Source organism: Ictalurus furcatus, chromosome 2 (assembly GCF_023375685.1).
Source record: "Ictalurus furcatus strain D&B chromosome 2, Billie_1.0, whole genome shotgun sequence".
In the NCBI taxonomy this organism is placed as follows: Eukaryota; Metazoa; Chordata; class Actinopteri; order Siluriformes; family Ictaluridae; genus Ictalurus; species Ictalurus furcatus.
In genome coordinates, this window is record NC_071256.1 from 8,111,403 (window position 1) to 8,132,935 (window position 21,533).

At 38.7% G+C, this 21,533-nt stretch overlaps 1 protein-coding gene across 6 annotated transcripts in view; it reads right to left on the bottom strand.

Annotated features, from left to right (window-relative positions):
• LOC128620985 (sterile alpha motif domain-containing protein 5-like) overlaps nucleotides 1-21,533 on the bottom strand; it is a 304,140-nt gene that overhangs the window by 205,386 nt on the left and 77,221 nt on the right. The window contains exon 2 of one of the 6 annotated variants that reach the window (XM_053646421.1): nucleotides 10,255-12,576. The exons of the other annotated variants lie outside the window; for them this stretch is intronic. Coding sequence (XP_053502396.1) covers nucleotides 12,523-12,576 — 54 coding nt within the window. The 3' untranslated portion in view covers nucleotides 10,255-12,522. Of the gene's footprint in view, nucleotides 1-10,254; nucleotides 12,577-21,533 lie in introns of those variants that run through there. 6 annotated transcript variants of the gene reach the window in all.

The window sequence follows — 21,533 nt, forward strand, 5'->3', positions numbered from 1 at the left end:
CTGGGCCACTGCGTTGCCGGAGGGCTTCTTATAAAACATTCTCAAAACAATACAAGGCTTGCCGTCACTCATTAATTCTGTAATTGTAGCAACTCTGATTTCCATCCACCCACAAAAAAAGTCATAACTCATTCAAAGGCTGAGGCTGAGGCTTGACATGCATGCTATGTGATAATGACAACAAGCATGGACACCTCAATTAAGCAACAAAATAACATTACAATGTGAAGATTTCTTCACCTGGCTGGGACAAATCAGACCAGACCTGATGAACCTGTTACATTGGGTGTAACACAGCATTCCACAATAATAACAATACCATAACAATCAAATATGGTGGTGGTGTCGGTAGTGTGACAATTAACCTGATTTACAATGGGGGGTGAAAAATTTTGATTGCAACTGTATGAACACATACACTAGTTCTGAAGGGAACAGCCATGGTAGTCTTTCAACTGTGTTTAATTACCCTGGCTTAATTAATGCCAGCCCTGTCAAACGTAAACATCACTTAATAGAACCTTTACAGCAATGTAATGTTGCCTAAAAGCTCTCAACAAGCAGCACAGTATGCTGCAATCAACGAATGAGTCTGGAAATGTAACAAAGCTATTTTTAAGGCTCTGGGTCTCCAGCACACAACAGGCTTGTGTCACGTTTGCCAAAAAAACCCACCTTAATGGCCCCCAAGCATTTTGGGATAACATTCTTTTTAGAAGACATGGGTCCCATTACATCTGGTATAAAGCTAACACAGCATTCCACAATAAGAACATCATACCAACAGTCAAACAGGGTGGTGGTAGTGTAATGAAGTGGGGATGCTTTGCTACCACAGGACCTGAGCAACTTTCCATAATTAACGGAACCATGCATTCTGCTCTCTACTGCCAGAAAATACTTGCGGAGAATGTAAGGTCATCAGCCTGTGCACTGAAGCTCAAAGACATGTTGCAGCAAAACAATGATCTGAAGGACAAGTCAAACCAAGTCAAACTTTATTTATCAAGCACATTTTACATACATACGTTGACCCAAACTGCTTTACAATAATAAAAAATAGTATCCAGAGACACTGGCAACGAAGACAACAATAACAACACTAAGAAGCTGCAGCAGGACCTTAAACATGAAACTTGAAACATGAAACATGAAACACCTCCAATGTGGCTGAATTAAAGAAATTCTACACAGAAGAGTGGGGAACATTTCCTCCACATCACTACCCACAGCATTTAAAACAGTCAAAAAGAAAGACAAAGAAATCAATCAAATCAAAATAGGGAACTCTAACAGAAGAGAAAGTGGCAGTTATGGGAAAACAAGCTTTCAACTGCAACTGCAGTTGAGCTGGTCTGAATTAATAATCCAGAAGGGCTTTTATCAGCCAAGCGCATTTTTTCTTTAATTAAATCCCTGCTAAAGGCTTTCATGCTGAGAGCAGGTCTGAGGATCCATAAAGAGGAGAGAAGGGAAGATTCAATAAAGCTGTGAGTTCAAATAGTACAATAAGTGCTATCAAAAGAAAGGAAATGATCCGTATTTAAAAGCTTTGTGTCATTAAGACTGCCTGATGTTATATTAGCCTTATACTGGGTGACACTTAACTGTTCTTAACCTAGAAACTGGGTGTTGAGGACAGATTGTACTTAGTTTGGGAAATGGAAATGTATCTGTGAATGCAAAGGCTAATGTTTATTGACAAGCTTGTTTGTGAACAGTATTTAAACTCGTCCAAACACTTCGATATGTGCATATGCATGCTTAAGTTCATGCATGCAAACCTGGATTTAAGTTTACTCTGATGTTATTGGGCTCGGGCAAACATGCTAATAGATACTGTTAGTCTGATTTGTTAGTATGCATACAGTGCTGGTTCATCTTTACTGTGATTCTAACAGAGTAGCTAACTGACTTGCACACTGTGTAGCTGGAGAGTTTGGTCCATGCTTGCTATACAAAAAAAGTATTTACTCTTTCACTCCTAATCAAAGTGATACTTTGCCATTCTGATTGCTCTACACAATTTCTGTGAGCAACTGTTGTCGGAATTGAGCAGTTTAAATGTCACAATCATAATACTATTTCTTTTTAACCAACTCTATTTCTCAGTATTCACAGCTTTTATGCGGTTTAAGGTTGATCTGAATCAAGAAGCCAGTTCTTCACAAAAATAATACAGTTTTACACCAATGACTCTGACAATATCTGATTTAATAGTCAAATAATGATCAGCTATCATGATTGCTCCATGGTCTAAAAGTGATTTTCCAAAGATTAAAAGAGCTCGTCACCTGTTACGCAATGGAAAATTATCATTCTTTGGTAAAAGTGTGTTCCAGCATGTCTGATTAATCCATATGCACAACTGATGCTGAATGGATGAAGCTCTCTTTATCAAATACATGAAGAAGTCGGGTCTGAGAATTTCTACCCCGGTCTGCTCTAATAGAAAGTACTGGACCTCAAATCAAGAAATTGAAGTTTCAGTTTGTGTCAGACATAGCCAAAGTAGCATTTCATTTATTTATAGTGCAATGTACATATTTATTTTCTCACTATAACATCTATTATCTTAGAATAAGTGATGTTCTATAAGGAAAGCCATGAATTTGCAATGTAAATGCATAAATCATAATTGTCAACAGGAACAAAGGAGGAGAGAATAGTACTATCCTGCACACACCAAACCAGAGTTATGTACTGTATGTGCAGGATTTTAATGAATATAATACATGCAGAGAAAACAAAATCCTTAGTGTTTGACCTTTACTCCCAGCAGGTTGTTTTGTAGTAATCAAGGGGAGGCTGGTTTATTTTTATAATCTAAGGTGATATCAATATCTCAAAGAAAACATTCAGCCCTTCTCAGTGCATCTTTTTTGTGTGAGGCCTACAGAGTAAAGGAAATGATAGTACACTGTCCTGCATGTACACCATTACACCGTTCAGCTATAACATTAAATCACCTGCATAATATTATGTAGGTCCCCCTTGTGCTATCAAAACAGCTCTGAACCATCGAGGCATGTACTCCACAAGACCTCTGAAGGCATGCTGTGGTATCTGGCACCAGGACATGTGAGATGGGGCCTTCGTGGTTTGGACTTCTTTGTACATCACATCCCACAGATGCTCGAATGGATCGAATGGATTGGGAGCTGGGGAATTTGGAGACCAAGTCAACACCTTGAACATTTTGTCATGTTTCTCAAACCAATTCTGTACAGTTTTTGCAGTGTGGTAGGGAGCATTATCCTGCTGAAAGAGGCCACTGCCATTAGGGAATACCATTGCCATGAAGGGGTGTACTTGGCCTGCAACAATGTGTAGGTAGGTGGTACATGTCCAATTAACATCCACATGAATGCCAGGACCCAAGGTTTCCCAAAAGAACATTGCCAAGACCATCACACTTCCTCCGCTGGCTTCCCATAATGCATCCTGGTGCATACTACAACTACAGATAGTACATACTACAACAGTGTACTACAACTGTTAAATGAGCCTTGCTTCTACAGTCCATGAGAGTCTGGGTCAAACTGAAACTTTTAGGCTTAGCTTCAAACACAGTCTTTTTTTGCGCATCTCCCTTCCTCACACTATTCCTCCAGACACCCCAACCCATGCCCCCCCACTCTCCTCAAACCATACCCCCCCAAATCTCCCACCCACACAGAAATAAAAACCCAGTTTTTGGGAGATGACCCAAAACAGGATGTTGATCTGAGGACACACCCACTGAATGCAAGTAGGAAAAGAGCCAGACAAACAGACGCCCACACTAGGTCTGTATCTTGGACTGAAATTGTGGTTATTATTACTGGGAGGAAGATCACCCATGTACTTGCCAAACACTGAGAGAGATTATATTATATTCAAATAATTTCTTCCCATACAGATAATATTTAGGTTTCTAGGTAGGTCATAGCTGTAGGGAATTGAAAAAAAGGTTGCTGAATTTAGAGGTGTGGTGGTTAAGGCCACAGGCAATAGCAGAACATAATCATGTCTGAAAAACGTCAGCCAAAAGAACAGGAAAAAAAGCAAAAGGACAACATAAGATAAGATAAGATGAGTAGTTATATCATACACTTTCTGTTAAACTGTCAATCAAAGTAGTGTGTTTTATAATTTATGGCCCCTCTCTTTCCCTGACTGACAGGTCTGTAGGTACCCTTTAATTTATGACAGGTCTGGGGGGTAACCCTATCCACTGTATCAGTGGGTCAATCTGGCTAATTTGTGTCTGGTAGTGGTGGAGAGGGGTGTGAGGGGGGAATAGTCCCCCTCCCAACAAAAGGTGTTTATGTTAATGAGTTTGGTTTTTTGGTTTGGGTGAAATACGTCTGAAAAGAAATAATGTTTTAATATGGGCATGTGTTTGTTTTACTGTGTGGGGTTATTTCGTTTGTGTAGACACATTGTTAGAAAAGCATTATGATTGAAATGTGTACATATATGAGTAGAATATTTGTTTTGTGAAATAAATGAAAACAAATGTTGATTACGTTTAGGGAGGCTGGTATGCCTTTGAATAAAAAAGTTTAGGAGGTAAAGCGTTTTTAAAAAAAGAATCTGTTTAAAAGAATCGCGTGAATTACATACCTTCTAAAACATAAACCTTTAGGAACTAAGAAGATTAAAAGAGTTGTTTAAAAAGAAATCTGTATTACATGTCTTCCAAAAAAAAAAACACACATAAAACCTTTAGGAGGTAAAAATGTTTAAAAGAGTTGTTTAAAAAGAATAGCGCGTATTACATGACTTCTAAACAAAGATCCTTACAAGGTAAAAATGTTAAAGTGCTGGCTAAAAGAATCTCCGTAATGTTTTAAACTAGGAGATAAGTTGTTGTTTTTTTCCAGAGGTGCATTCCATTCGCTGTGTTAAGCGTTAATGAAAGTTAAACCGAACCCACCTCACTCTCTCGCTAAACCCCGCCCACACATAAGTGTTTTCAGAAACGCCTCTCTCTCTCTCTCTCTCTCTCTCTAAACACGCTCATACAAGTGTTTTCATCGTAGACAGTACGTTCTGTCAAGCTGTCAATCGTACAGGTAGAAGTAGTAGGGCTAATTTATGGTTTGTGTTTTTCCTGACCAACAGTTCTGTAGGTACACCTAATTTATGACCAGGGGTGGTGGGGGTGGTGGGGGTAACCCTATCCACTGTATCAGTGGTTCATTTTGGCACCTGTATGTCTGGGTTGTGTCCTTCCTTTCCTGGGGGTGTGTGTTTTGTGTATTGTGGGGGATCTCCCCCAACAAATGTTTTTATGTTAATGACACTGTTGTGAAACGTGTTTCTCCCTGAATTAATCACACACAATGTACATATGTATACCTTTTTGTGGTATAAGAGAATGTTTCTTTCTGAAATTACTTTTGTGGTATTGTTTTATTTGGAAGCTTAAGGATGGTTTAGGTGAAATATGTCTGAAAAGAATATCAATGTTTAATATGGGCATGTGTTTTTGTTACTGTGTGGGTTATTTCATTTGTGTAAACACATTGTTAGAAAAGCATGATGTTTGAATGTGAATATATATGAGCAGAATGTTTGCTTGTGAAATAAATGAAAACAACTGTTGATTACGTGTTTGGGAGAACGGCGTAAACATTTACTGAAATAAAAACCCTGAAACAGATAAACCATCGATATCGTTACATACATTCTAAACATAAACCTTTAGGAGGTAAAACGTTTAAAAGTGCCGTTTAAAAGAATCGTGCGTTTTGTTTCAACTATAAACAAGATTTTGGAAAATGGTTCGCCAACAAGGATACTTATACAGAACTGCCGTTAAATACATACGATTTTGTCTATCCCACGTCCCCACTGGCTGACAGTCAAGTCGTGTACATTTAGGCCCTCTGTAACACTGTTTGATCTGAATGTGTGATCTTTCCTGGCAGTTGTCTGTCTGTGTGTGAGAGAGACATGTGATTTCTGGGGGTTTTGCTGACCAGAATGCTTACAAATGTGTTTATGTTAACGAATTAAGGAGAGAGTTGTGCGTCTCAGTGCTCAAATAATGGTTAAGAAGTTGTAGTTAAAACACAGAAGAATCTCTGCAACTTTCTGTTACAATGTCTGCTCCGAGAAATCCTAATACCCCTAGAGGAATGCTGTGTATTCACCAACAAGAGGACCTGTTGAAATGAGACCTGACTTCTGCTCCAAGAAAAAAAACCAAGATGTTGGTTTGGCTATTGATTCATGAAGATATTGTAAAGACGTTGTTGTTTAACCCTGAGCAGGGCGTCAACAACTCCAAAGATCGTGTCTTAAGGCCGAGGGTTTTTTTAGGAGGTAGAAAGACATTTACAGATGATGTTTTAAAAGAAATGGGTGTTTCGTCCATAACGGTAAAAAAGAAAAAATGGTTGTACTGCAATGTGAAATAAATCGGTGGAGACACACTGAGTACATTTCTGTTCCACAGTCTATAAGGATCCCCACCATTAATGTAGTGTGAAAAATGTACATACCCCCCGTGACTACATTAGTTAAGGTTTAAACATTTTTATTTTGTGATGGCAGAAAGACAAAACTGTTGTACATTTGGTATCTAGTGATTTTAGAATCAGACCCCAACTGTCAAATATGTTTTGACATAGAATGTGAATTGCTTTGTCAGGCAAAGAGCACGATGGTATGGAAAGAGTATGATGAGGTGATCTAATGCTTAGGAGTTCTACAGTACTTTGACTTGGGAACATTCCAACATGGCTCTCAGAGAGGCATTATCTAAAGTACGTATATATAATATAGATCAGATCACCAGTATGTCAGTATGTCAAAATGATTACTGTTTATTTCCTTGTATGGGTTTATGACAGTGAGCAGTCATATACACTATAAGCCAAAGTTATAGAAACAGGAGAGTTATTTGTAAAGGTTTCAAAATATTTTAACAGTTGAGGCATATTTCAACAGAACAGAATATTAGACATTTAGTGTAAACTAGGGTAAAATAATTCTCTGAAATATATCGGTGAAAATATTTTTCCATTTTAAAGGCATCATATTAGAAACGAAGGTACAGTCTTTGTTGATAAGTTACAAACTCATACTTTATAACAAGTTGTTTAGGAGCATCTGAATCTGGCAAATAACTTTTATTCCATTTAGGCATGCAATAAAAGTTAATAAACAAATTAGGAAGAAATGACTTGTACACTACTGCTGCGGATATTAAGTCAAACCATTTTGTTCAAACTTCAGTGTGATCCATAGAGTAGCAGAAACTTATGGCACCTTATGAATACCATGTGAAGGATTAAGTTGACTAGTCACTTACACTTACAAAGACATATCCTTGTGCAGGATCACTTTCGCACCAGCATTGCCCATTGACACGTCTTCTACCATGTCAACATATAAGAAAAGGCAAAAAGTAATATGAGATGTATAAGAATATATTTTATCAAATATAAGACATTATAATGAAAAAACATAATAATATTATTTAACAAGGTCTTCCAATCAGCCCTCTTAAGCGTAAGAGCATTATCAGTATTGTACGGCAGTTGGGACAGTAGTTAGCTTTCAGATGTCAGATGAAAGACAACTTTTTGAGTCACAGTGCCAAACTACTGGCAGAATATTTTGATCCTTCTTTTTCAGCGTGAAGGACTGGCATTTATTTAATAGACAGATGGCACAGCCGTATACTTGGTCAGAGGATTTAGGATTTTTTTTTAAAGAAAGGTTCGTTGTTTTTGTTCTTTTATCATAGCTTCAGTTTGTATACTTACTTTGGTTAGTGTCTTAAACTGTTTTATTAGGTGGTGACAGATTTGGTTAACAGGGAATGATGATAGGTGAAGTTCATATGCATGTACAAAATAAAACTGTCTATATGTATATTTGTCTGCTATGTATCTGTTTAAGCACTACTTTAATAGCGATTAATAGCCCATTAACTAATTCATAGACCCCCTTTCTACCTTTTCAACTTCGTTATACGTGTTTCTTATCAAGCATTGTGTGCAGAAATTGCAAATCATTAGTCTGAAGGTTAAGGGATCCTTAGACTTTTGCTTCTTCAGCATCAACAAAGTCTAAACAAAGACTAAACTCAGAAACAATATAACTGTCTGGTTGTGATCAGAATAAAAAGCAAAGTGAAAGGTGACTTAATTCCCAAAGCGCTAAATGAGATTTCTCTATGTTCTATATGACCTTTCTACAGTATATGACATTAAGTCCTAGTTTCCAGCCATCATTACAGCACAGGAGAGGAAATCTTTGTTCATCAGTTGTGTGATGTACATCTAGACAATCTAGAATCAATCAAAAGATTCTTCTGTGTTTTAACTACAACTTCTTAACCATTATTTAAGCACTGAGACGCACGACTCTCTCCTTAATTCGTTAACATAAACACATTTGTAAGCATTCTGGTCAGCAAAACCCCCAGAAATCACATGCCTCTCTCACACACAGACAGACAACTGCCAGGAAAGATCACACATTCAGATCAAACAGTGTTACAGAGGGCCTAAATGTACACGACTTGACTGTCAGCCAGTGGGGTCGTGGGATGTCAAAGCATAGACAAAATCGTATGTATTTAACGGCAGTTCTGTATAAGTATCCTCGTTGGCGAACCATTTTCCAAAATCTTGTTTATAGTTGAAACAAAACGCACGATTCTTTTAAACAGCACTTTCAAACATTTTACCTCCTAAAGGTTTATGTTTAGAATGTATGTAACGATATCGATGGTTTATCTGTTTCAGGGTTTTTATTTCAGTAAATGTTTACGCCGTTCTCCCAAACACGTAATCAACAGTTGTTTTCATTTATTTCACAAGCAAACATTCTGCTCATATATATTCACATTCAAACATCATGCTTTTCTAACAATGTGTTTACACAAACGAAATAACCCACACAGTAACAAAAACACATGCCCATATTAAACATTGATGTTCTTTTCAGACATATTTCACCTAAACCATCCTTAAGCTTCCAAATAAAACAATACCACAAAAGGAATTTCAGAAAGAAACATTCTCTTATACCACAAAAAGGTATACATAAGTACATTGTGTGTGATTAATTCAGGGAGAAACACGTTTCACAACAGTGTCATTAACATAAAAACATTTGTTGGGGGAGATCCCCCACAATACACAAAACACACACCCCCAGGAAAGGAAGGACACAACCCAGACATACAGGTGCCAAAATGACCCACTGATACAGTGAATAGGGTTACCCCCACCACCCCCACCACCCCTGGTCATAAATTAGGTGTACCTACAGAACTGTCGGTCAGGAAAAACACAAACCATAAATTAGCCCTACTACTTCTACCTGTACGATTGACAGCTTGACAGAACGTACTGTCTACGATGAAAACACTTGTATGAGCGTGTTTAGAGAGAGAGAGAGAGAGAGAGAGAGGTGTTTCTGAAAACACTTATGTGTGGGCGGGGTTTAGCGAGAGAGTGAGGTGGGTTCGGTTTAACTTTCATTAACGCTTAACACAGCGAATGGAATGCACCTCTGGAAAAAAAACAACTTATCTCCTAGTTTAAAACATTACGGAGATTCTTTTAGCCAGCACTTTAACATCTTTGTTTAGAAGTCATGTAATACGCGCTATTCTTTTTAAACAACTCTTTTAAACATTTTTACCTCTTAAAGGTTTTATGTGTTTTTTTTTGTTTTTTTTTTGGAAGACATGTAATACGGATTTCTTTTTAAACAACTCTTTTAATCTTCTTAGTTCCTAAAGGTTTATGTTTTAGAAGGTATGTAATTCACGCGATTCTTTTAAACAGATTCTTTTTTTAAAAACGCTTTACCTCCTAAATTTTTTTATTCAAAGGCAGACCAGCCTCCCTAAACGTAATCAACATTTGTTTTCATTTATTTCACAAAACAAATATTCTACTCATATATGTACACATTTCAATCATAATGCTTTTCTAACAATGTGTTTACACAAACGAAATAACCCCACACAGTAACACAAACACATGCCCATATTAAAACATTATTTCTTTTCAGACGTATTTCACCCAAACCAAAAAACCAAACTCATTAACATAAACACCTTTTGTCGGGAGGGGGACTATTCCCCCCTCACACCCCTCTCCACCACTACCAGACACAAATTAGCCAGATTGACCCACTGATACAGTGGATAGGGTTACCCCCCAGACCTGTCATAAATTAAAGGGTACCTACAGACCTGTCAGTCAGGGAAAGAGAGGGGCCATAAATTATAAAACACACTACTTTGATTGACAGTTTGACAGAAAGTGTATGATATAACTACTAAGATGCAGCAATATAGTGCCAATATACTAGACACTTACAGTCAGGTCCCATAAGTATTAGGACAGTGACATCATTTTCGTACTTTTGCCTCTGTATGCCACCACAGTGGATCTCAAATGAAGCAATCAAGATGTGATTGAAGCGCAAAAGTAATTGGACAAAATAACATAATTATAATAACAATAGGGTGCCTACACACCTTTGGTGCGTGGCCCCCAAAATATAAGAATTATTTTTAATACTTGGATACAAATCCTTTGTAGTTAATTACTACTTGAAATGTGGAACCCAAGAACATCACCAAATGCTGAGTTCCCTCTCTTGACATGCTTTACCAGGCCTTTATTTCGTTCGTCTTCAGTTACTGCTTGTTTGTGGGTTTTTCTGCCTTCAGTTTTGTCTTCAGTAAGTGAAAAGCAGCTCAATTTTAACACATTTGGTTAAAATGTGTACTCAGAATTTGGCAAACATGCTTTTTCTTTTTATGCTCCCTGGGCCTGGAGCTATCTGCAAAATGTAGTTAAACGAGAGATATTGCCACCTCTGAGTACTTTTAAACAGCTTTTTTCAAAGTGTTAAAGGAGTCCTGTAAGTTCTTTTATTGATTTTACTCTTATTAATTGTTTTCTATGGGTATTGTTTTCTGTGCTGCCGTCTTGACCAGGTCTCCCTTGAAGAAGAGATTGTGATATCTCAATGGGATCTTCCTGGTTAAATAAAGAATAAATAAATAAATAAATAAATAAATAAATAAGTAAATTGGGTTGAGGTCAGGTGCATGACTCTGCCATTAAAGAACATTCCTTTTCTCTGCCTTAATAAGCTCTTATTTGTATCCTATTATTCAGTTATTCATTTTAAAGCACATTTAATTAATATCTTCCAGTAATTATTTAGTAACTGCAGTAAAATGTAGATAATGTAGTACTATATGTTCTATATTACAAGTGTGAGGAATGCAAGTTTGGGATCTAGTTCCTGGGAGTTTAACGGGTTAATTCAAGGCCTATGAGGTTGTAGTCTGGGTTCGGAATATTAAAGGCACAAGCAGAAGTTACTAATTTGATCACGAGTGTTTTTTTTTTCTCAACTGGTATTAAACACTAATTAAATACTAGACTCATGGAATGGGTCTAATGTGGAATAGTGCCACCATTGACATATGAATAAATACAGAAAAAATATGCTCTAAGAAGGCAGAACCATATTAAATTACATGTCTTGCTTCATCTAGACTGGACCAACTCATTGGGTGAATGCTTAATGTCACACCCACATACCCCTGACACGACTGCAGTATATTTTTCTCTTCTGAGTACTAGATTTTTTTGTTGCGTTTGTTTCATATTCATATGAATAAAACATTAGCTTACCCTTTATACTCACAGGCTATGCATGCTATTCAAGTTAAAGCATATTATTCAGAAAATTATATGAATTATTCAGTAAAATACAATGGATTTGAGGTGTAAAACCTGCAGAAATTACCTAATCATCAGTGAAATTTACGAACATACATTTTACCTTCCATGAATTAACCCATTCTAGTTAAGGAATCACATGTATTGATTATACAGATGTAATACAAATGTATTGGTGTTAAACTTGACGTATTGTCTCAGGGTTCTTTGTGCTATGCAGAATAATTTTAGATGAAATTATTCAGATCATTCTTCTCAGCAGAAAGCAAAACAGCCTGAGGTATTATCATGTGTAATGATGATAAATTACACAGAAGTCAACTTCAAACAAGCGGCAGCCCAGGAGAGATAACAGGTTTCTGCTGAATCATAAACAAACAATATTTTTCTAAGATTAATCAGCTATTTATCAGTATGACTCAGTAGGCTAAGCACTACTGCAAAATGTCTAGGCATCTCACAGAACAAAGCAAACCAGCACAAATATAAACAGAATATTAAAAAAAAAAAAAGAAAGGAAGAAATGACAAGTCTTTCCTGTAATTTGCGATAAGAGCCACACGTTCCAGTCCTGTCACCTGATGTTCAAACCATGGGGCGGGGTTGAGGGTTAAAAGGGTTTATAGTGAGAAGGAACAGCAATACTAAAAAAAAATATATATGTTTTAAGGGGGACACTAGTGTCCTTAACTAATGGTTGAGACGCTGGACTTCTGATCGGAAGGTCGTGAGTTCAAGTTCCAGCACCGCCAAGCTGCCACTGCTGGACTCTTGAGCAAGGCCCTTACCGTCCAACTGCTCAGTTGCATAAATGAGATAAATATGAGTCTGGATAAGGGAGTCTACCAAAATGCTGTAAAAAACAACAACAACAAAATAACTATACAGTATAATGACCTCATTCAAATACACATGATTAAAGTTCAGTGACTATTAAGCAGATCTAATTTTCTTAAATAAATGATTAAGATTTCATAACTTATTCTCTTTTTTGTTAAAAAAAAACCCTAAGCCATAGATTATCCAGGACTCGTTAATATTAAAGAGACCTTCTGCACTACGAATTTCCACATGATCACAGTTGGCTAGTTTTCTAATTAAAAGTCATAATATATTCATATGAACTCATCATTAAGGAGTGAAGCCCTAACATAAAATCATTTTTAAAAAATTACAGTTACAGTTTGCATCTACATAAACACAAAACCTGCACTAACCTTACATAGATTTAAAGTAGGTGATATAAAATGATGAGAAAATTCATAGCTGAAAGAGAAATGACAAATAGAAATAATGGTGGAGACCCAGAGTGAATTGGGACATGCTATAAAATCTCTTTAATAAGACAAAGAACAAGGTTTTGTCAAAACGACAAAAAACAGTAAATGTAAAGTGAAGGACATTAAAAAAAAACCTTCCTCATAAGTATGCACCTGTTTGATTCACACTTAGCACCTATTTTTGAGCTCTTTAGTTTTGCTGGAACAATCCAGGTAAAGTTCATAACACACTCAGACACAAACAAGGCATCTCTCTCTCTCGGTCAGCACTAATGCATGAGTAAAAGCTGGAACAGCAGAAAATGTCACACAACCAACTTTATACAGCAGCACAGGTGCATCTAAAAAAGTTTGAATATCATGGAAAAGTTAATGTTTTTCTGTAATTTAATTCAAAAAGTGGAACTTTCATATATTCTAGATTCATTACACATAAAGTGAAATATTTCAAGCCTTTTTTGTTTTAATCTTGATGATTACAGCTTTCAGCTCAGGGAAATCAAAAATCCAGTATCTTAAAATATTAGAATAAAGAATTTATAATAACTTTGACCTTCTGAAAAGTATGTTAATTTATGCACTCAATACTTGGCCACGGCTCCTTTTGCACAAATTACTGCATCAATGTGGCGTGGCATGGAAGCAATCAGCCTGTGGCACTGCTGAGGTGTTATGGAAGCACAGGTTGCTTTGATAGCGGCCTTCAGCTCATCTGTATTGTTGGGTCTGGTGTCTCATAGATTCTCTATGGGGTCCAGGTCAGGAGAGTTGGTTGGCGAATCAAGCACAGTAATACCACGGTCAGCAAACCAGTTACTAGTAGCTTTGGCACTGTGGGCAGGTGCCAAGTCCTGCTGGAAAAGGAAATCAGCATCTCCATAAAGCTTGTCAGCAGATGGAAGTATGAAGTGCTCTAAAATCTCCTGGTAGACACTGCATTGACTCTCGATTTGAGAAAACACAGTGGACCAACACCAGCAGATGAAATGGCACCTCAAATCATCAGTGACTGTGGAAACTTCACATTGGACTTCAAGCAACTACGATTTTGTGCCTGTCCACTCTTCCTTCAGACTCTGGGACCTTGATTTCCAAATGAAATGCAAAATTTACTTTCATCTTCCCCATGCTTGTGGTTGTATATACTGAACCAGACTGAGAGATTACAGGCTCAAGAAACCTTTGCAGGTGTTTTGGGTTTATTAGCTCAGTAGAGCTCTTCTCAGGTTGACATTTCTGTATGATCAATTCTTTATTCTAATATTTTGAGATACTGGATTTTTTTAATGACAGATGTGAGGTATCAATTATGTTTTATAATTTAAGAAAATTTTCATTTGGAAATAGACCTGAAAAACAGATTCTTCCTCTGAAATGTAAACCAAGAGGTTAAGCATTAAAGCTGCTTTTGTTTGAGTATCCTTTCCACATACACGCTCGATTGTATCTTGCAGAAAGTGAAGCAGAGCAGATCAGCTGGAGTCAGTGAAGAGACAGATGGCTCGTATAACTATCAATAGAGAAAGCAGAAGCTATCAGCAGAAGGAATCAGATCTAGTAGAAGCTGCTGTGCTGATGAGAGATGGTGTTGTGTTCAGAGCTCACTGCTCCAGTCTGAATGAGTCAGACCTCTAGTGAATGTCTCTGGGTCTCTGTATCAGAATGTTCCAAACCAAACTCCACACACTGCACTGCACCCACGCAAATTTAAGGGCCCACAATGTACAAATTATCTATTTGATATTGGCAGGATTCAATAACTGCCCATAGGCTATCGTACTGACTCAAAGCCTTTTCCAGCCCTTTTCCAGCTTTTTCCTCAAGTCTACAATAACTAACAATAATAAAGATGGTATTAAAGAGTAGATTTAATATTTTATATACACTCATATTTAAAAAAAAATCTTATGCATGAGTGTTATCAGCTGCTTTAATCATTATTTTCAAGATACATCTGAATTCCTTTTTTTTTTTTAAAGAACAGTCATTGGGTGTTACGAAATACAACTTGGACAGGAAGTAAGCGCAAGAGTAAAGCCTTTATTTACACTTAAGTCAATGGACGAGGAGGCGGGAAACGAGGTCTAGACATAACCTTACAGTTGAAACAAGAAATATGAACCCAAACACGTAATCTCTACTCGTTTAATTCTGGCATGAAACACTCGTTTAACTATGGCAAGAAACACTCGTTTAACTATGCCATAAACACTCATTTAACTATGGCATAAACACTCGTTTAACTAAGGCATAAACACTCGTTTAACTAAGGCAGGAAACACTCGTTTAACTATGGCATAAACACTCGTTTAACTATGGTATAAACACTCGTTTAACTAAGGCAGGAAACACTCATTTAATTATGGCAGGAAACACTCGTTTAACTATGGCAGGAAACACTCGTTTAACTATGGCATAAACACTCATTTAACTCTAGCAGGAAACATTCGTTTAACTATGGCATAAACACTTGTTTAACTATGGTATAAACACTCGTTTAACTAAGGCAGGAAACACTCGTTTAACTATGGCAGGAAACACTTGTTTAACTATGCCATAAACACTCATTTAACTATGGCATAAACACTCCTTTAACTAAGGCATAAACACTCATTTAACTAAAGCAGGAAACACTCATTTAACTATGACTGTTACGCCACTGCCGGCAGATGGCACTGCGGCGCAGCTTGTGACTGTGCACGTGACTGAACTGTGTGTAATGTTTAGGTTCATTCTCTTCCGGTTTAGACATTGGCTGATGTGTGAGGGTGTATCTTGATTTGAGCCAGTTGTCTACGTTTAGTCTAATTATGTTGGATATTTAAACCCCTTGTGTCGCTGCGCACTTTGCACAGTATTAACGTTAGTAATGTTTAACAAGTATAGCTATAGCTCTGTGTTTGAATGCAGTAGCGAATGCATGTAGCATTCGTTCTCGAGTAATGCCTAGACTATAGTCCCATGTTTGATCCAGCTAGTCCTGTTCAGTATAGACCACGTTCCTTGTGTTCTGTTTGTTTGGTTTGTTAATAAAGACATTACTCCTGCACCTAGTTCCTGACTCCAAAAGCCCTGTGTGTCGTTACAGAATACTGCGCCTAGCAAAAACAGCAGGAGGAGTACCAAGCTGCGTTAAGGAGGCAGCAGGCGGAGTACGAAGCTGCGCTAAGGAGGCAGCAGGAGGAGTTGCGGTGGAAGCAGTGGGAGGATGAAGTGGATCAGCTACTCTGCAACATGGAGGAAGCACTTCGCCCCCGTCCCATAGAGCGGAACAACGCTCCACCTTGCTGCCCTGCTGAAGATCCAGTCACACTGCCCAGTCCGGAACTGAAGGCTGGCCCAGAACTTTTTTGGGGGGGCAACAGCGACAGCATAGCTCCAACCTGAGGCCTACGGGGAGGTCTCAGCAGTGGAGCTCCCGCCTGAGGTCAACATGGCGAACTCAGAGCTGCAGTGTGAGGCCTACGGGGAGGTCTCAGCTGTGGAGCTCCCGCCTGAGGTCAATATGGCGACCTCAGAGCTACAGCTTGAGGCCTACAGGGAGGTCTCAGCTGTGGAGCACCTGTACGCCGAGGAGGCCATCCCGCTGCCCTGCCCAGCCGAAGAGGCCGTCCTGCTGCCCTGCCCAGCCGAGGAAGCTGCCCCGCTGTCCAGCCCAGCTGAGGAGGCCGTCCTGCTGCCCTGCCCAACCGAGGAAGCTGTCCCGCTGTCCAGCCCAGCTGAGGAGGCTGTCCTGCTGCCCTGCCCAGCCAAGGAAGCTGTTCCACTGTCCAGCCCAGCTGAGGAGGCTGTCCTGCTGTTCTGCCCAACCGAGGAAGCTGTCCTGAGCTCCAGCCCAGCTGAGGAGGCTCTCCTGCTATCCAGTGCTGCTGGGGGTGTCGTACAGTGTTTCAGGGCTGCTGGGGACGCCACCCAGTCTTCCAGTGCTGCTGGGGACGCCGCCCAGCCTTTCAGTGCCGCTGGGGGCGTTGTCCAGCCTTCCAGTCCCACTGGGGACGCCGCCCAGCCTTCCAGCCCCGCTGGGGACGCCACCCAGACTTCCAGCCCCACTGGGGGTGGTGCTCCGCCTGTCTGCTACCCGGCGGAGGCCGCCTTATTTCCCAACACGGCAACAGACAGTTTACAGAGGGGCCCAGGACCCCCGTTGGAGGGGGTTTTTGGTGCTCCGGGAGAGGTGCCTTTGGAGGGGGGTTCTGTTACACCACCGCCGGCAGATAACACTGCGGCGCAACTTGTGACTGTGCACATGACTGAACTGTGTGTAATGTTTAGGTTAATTCTCTTCCAGTTTAGACATTGGCTGATGTGCGAGGGTGTATATTGATTTGAGCCAGGTGTCTATGTTTAGTCTAATTATGTTGGTTATTTAAACCCCTCGTGTGGCTGCGCACTTCACACAGTATTAACGTTAGTAATGTTTAACGAGTATAGTTATAGCTCTGTGTTTGAATGCAGTAGCGAATGCGTGTAGCATGCTAGCGGTCTCTTTACCATGTTCTGTTCTCGAGTAATGCCTAGACTATAGTCCCATGTTTGATCCAGCTTGTCCTGTTCAGTATAGACTGCGTTCCTTGTGTTCTGTTTGTTTGGTTTGTTAATAAAGACATTGCTCCTGCACCTAGTCCCTGACTCCAAAGCCCTGTGTGTCGTTACAATGACATAAACACTCGTTTAACTATGGCATAAACAAACGTTTAACTAAGGCAGGAAACACTCGCTTAACTATGGCAGGAAACACTTGTTTAACTATGACATAAACACTCGTTTAACTCTAGCATGAAACACTCGTTTAACTAAGGCAGGAAACACTCGTTTAACTATGGCACTAAACAATCGTTTACTTTGGCATAAATACTCGTTTAACTCTAGCATGGAACACTCGTTTAACTAGAGTATGAAACTAGGAACAGGAAACTAGACAGAGCATGTAAACATTACCTCCTGGCACCATTATTCATTCCATCTTTCCTTTAATACCGCCCGCCGTGCGTAGCAATGCGAGAGGTTTAAATAACCAGTCACAATTACCTTAATCACTGACAGCTAGTTACACTTCAAAGCACACCCTCGCACCTCCGCCAATAACTGAACAGGGCGGGGACAGAACAAAAACCAAAATAAGTGCACATGTCCGTTGTAAACAAAGTCTTAGCGTCCATGCACACTTCAAGCACATGCGCGCGCTCTCCAGCTGACTGTGCACGTCTTCGCCGTGGCGCCATCTGCCGGCGAGATCGTGACATTTGGGTAAAAAATAATAAATCAAAACTAAAAATTGTGTGAGATCATGACTAACATAACATAAACTGTAGGACTTTAAACACTATATAGATCCACCAGCACCTGAAACAGCCGAGTCAGGGGATAAATGAGGCCTTGATCTAAACTGAATGAAACAGTATTTGTGTGTGTGTGTGTGTGTGTGTGAGAGAGAGAGAGAGAGAGAGAGAGAGAGAATGAAAAAAAGTTCGATTTCAATGTCTGATCTGATTCCAATGGCAGATCATTCACAGATCACAGTCCTGCCAAACCTTTTTCCCCACCAGTACCACATCATGCATCTTTCAACAGAAACTATTTTCAAAAACTATTTGCCATTTTTGTTTAAAAAACAAAAAATAATAAAAAAGCAGCTTCCTCATGGGGACAAGCCACAAGGTCTAAATTGTTAGATATTCCTATCCATTTGGGTCCCTGCCGCTTTTTATTCTCTTTACTTTACTTTAAGTTCTTTCATTAGCCCTATGTGCATTATGGAAATATTGAGGAAAAGCATAAAGACAAACCCTTGCTCAAATATAATGACTCATATTTTCCTAGGTTTGTAATGAGTGACTCTTTAATTTGGTGATGGATAAGAAAATTACGCTCAATGATTTGAGAACTTCTTACCAATAATGTTAGCTGCAAGCAGCGGTTAAGGGGGACAAGCACTTTCTCTCCCCACCCCTTAGTGATTGGAGGAAGACCAGAAGCCATTGGGACCATCAGTGCTTGCTCCTAAGGAGCTAAATAAGAAGGCAACATTGTCAAGCCATTACTGAGATATCACCTCCCTTCCTGTTTTCAGTAGTTGGAGAAGTACAAATCACATCTTGTTTCTTAACTTTAGAATATATTGCTAAATATATGTGAGAAATTTGATATGCCTTTGGTGACTTAGCCATAAATAATTTTAGCCATTTATGGACCAAACTTAAAAAATCCGAGAACTAGGCTGTTTTTTTATTATTATTATTAGTTTTTTGCCGGATTCAAATTTTGTGATGATTGGACAGAATTGGTAGGAAAATAAAGTTTTTATTACATGTCAAAATGGTAGAAAATTCAAAATGATGGAAATTAACATTGGAAATTAACATTAGCAGACACAAAGAATCAGAGGAAAGTGGAATCATGTTTCAATTACATTGGCTTACAGAGTTGTTATTGTAAAAGTATGTCCAACTTTGCCTTATTGGTGAGTTTTGTGCACCAGTGTTCCTGTGAAGGTAGCTGAGACAGTCCTGTATCACTGTACCAAATTTTATAAATAGTGCTCAAAGCGTTCTGTTGACAGCCATAGACTCCCATGTGGAAGTATAAGAAGAAGGAGCACCCTTAAAGAAAATCCTCATGGTTAGTTTTGTTCATCTAAAGTTCTGTCCTTCTCACTCAGTGTTTTAGCAGTGTCATTTTGACACTTTATTTAGAAGACTATTGAGACATCTTTAACTTAAACAGACAGATAGCTTTCCATTTCTCTGTCAGATTAAAATACTCTTTTCTAGCCTGTCTATTCTAACAGCCTGTAGTTTGATTGAGTGTTAAACTCGCGCGCGCACACACATGCACACAAGCATAGACACACATAGCTAAAGGAAAAATAATCAAGGATGAGGTTTTATAGCAAAATTCAGTCTTGTGGTCACAACCTTGTGCCTCCACCACTTCTGCTTCTCCCTTTAAACATTAAGTAAAGTGTTTACTGAAGACAAATAAAAGAACGAATATACAGATATGCATATTCTTCTATATGTGTAGAAACAAAAGAAGGAAAAAGCTCTCCTTTTTGTGCAACACTGCAGCCAGCACAGAACAGCTGACACAGTCTCTCTCTCACTCACTCACACATACACACACACACACACACACACACACACACAAACACATTTTCATATCAAAATGTACATCAAAAGGTACCACGTTGACACTAAAAGCTCTTTCTCTCTCAACTATGACTCCAGACCTTTATTCCTGCTGTCTTGACACACATCTATACTAATACATAATATTAAATATTAACTTCATCCCAATAATGAATGAGGGGTAAAAAGAGTCACATATCTAATTTAATCAAATTTATTTCCATGGGAAAGGAAGTAAAATACTACAAACATACTTACACAGCTGCAATATAAATATAAAAAAAATACAAAAACCACAATTCATAACTAACGTTCAATAATAGTGGTCAGCAGTCCACATGCAACAGCAGGATATACAGAAAAAATGTATTTTGAGCAAAATGTATGAGTTGCCATTTTGTAGTTTTGCATATGTATTAGTTATGCTATCATAGTCTTGACTGGGTGCCTGCATGCACTTTCACACAATATACTTCCTTTTAAACCACAACAGGACAAGAGAGGACAAGAAGCATTCCTAATAATCTGTTAATATAATATTCAAAAAGACTCATGAATGAGTGATATAGGTCTGACATAGACTCCTGTACTAACAGCTCAGTGTGGAGCCTTGCCGATGATGTGTCTAATCTGTCTCAGCTTGATATAAAAGCGCTCCATTAAACCTAAATCACACCTTTATGTGCCCTTGAATGACTATTGATTTTGTCCTGAGGTTTAGTTCCATTAATTCCTAAGCTACCAAAAACACTACAGGATCTGTTTGATCTCTAAAACCATGTAGCTGGAAACATCTACCTACTTTCATGAAAGTGAAAGTCATAAAAAAACAGAGCCTCCAACTTGCTTGTAGCAAGATAAATCCCAGGCTTCTAATTACATTGTGAATCATTTCTTCTTCTATGCAACTCTTGAACAAAACAGACCTCCTATAAACTCAGGTACACCCATCTGCTCACTACTGATGTCTAGACAAGAAAGATGAACTATCAGAAGCAAATTCAAGAGCCTTTCAGTATAATTAACATTTCTAAAAGTGACACAGTTTTGGTCCGATTCTTGCACATATTTGAGGTAAGCTCATGATGATTTAATTATTCACATTTGCACAAATCCGTGTTCAGAGCTCCGACATAACTACAGATTTAAGCTCTGTTCAGATGCATGTAGGGTTAAGTTGGAGTGATGTGTCTTGGTTACGTGAGAGTCTGACCTTGAATTTAAGCCAGTTTTTCTTGCGTGAAAATGAAGCAGCATTAATTTAGTCCAGCATTAGTTTGATATAACCACAATGTATTACACTGAATGTCTGTTTCCCTCAATACCTATTTCAAAACATTGCTTATCTCTATGACTAACTTTTTACTAGACAAAGTAATGAACGCTTACTTAACGTAAATAAG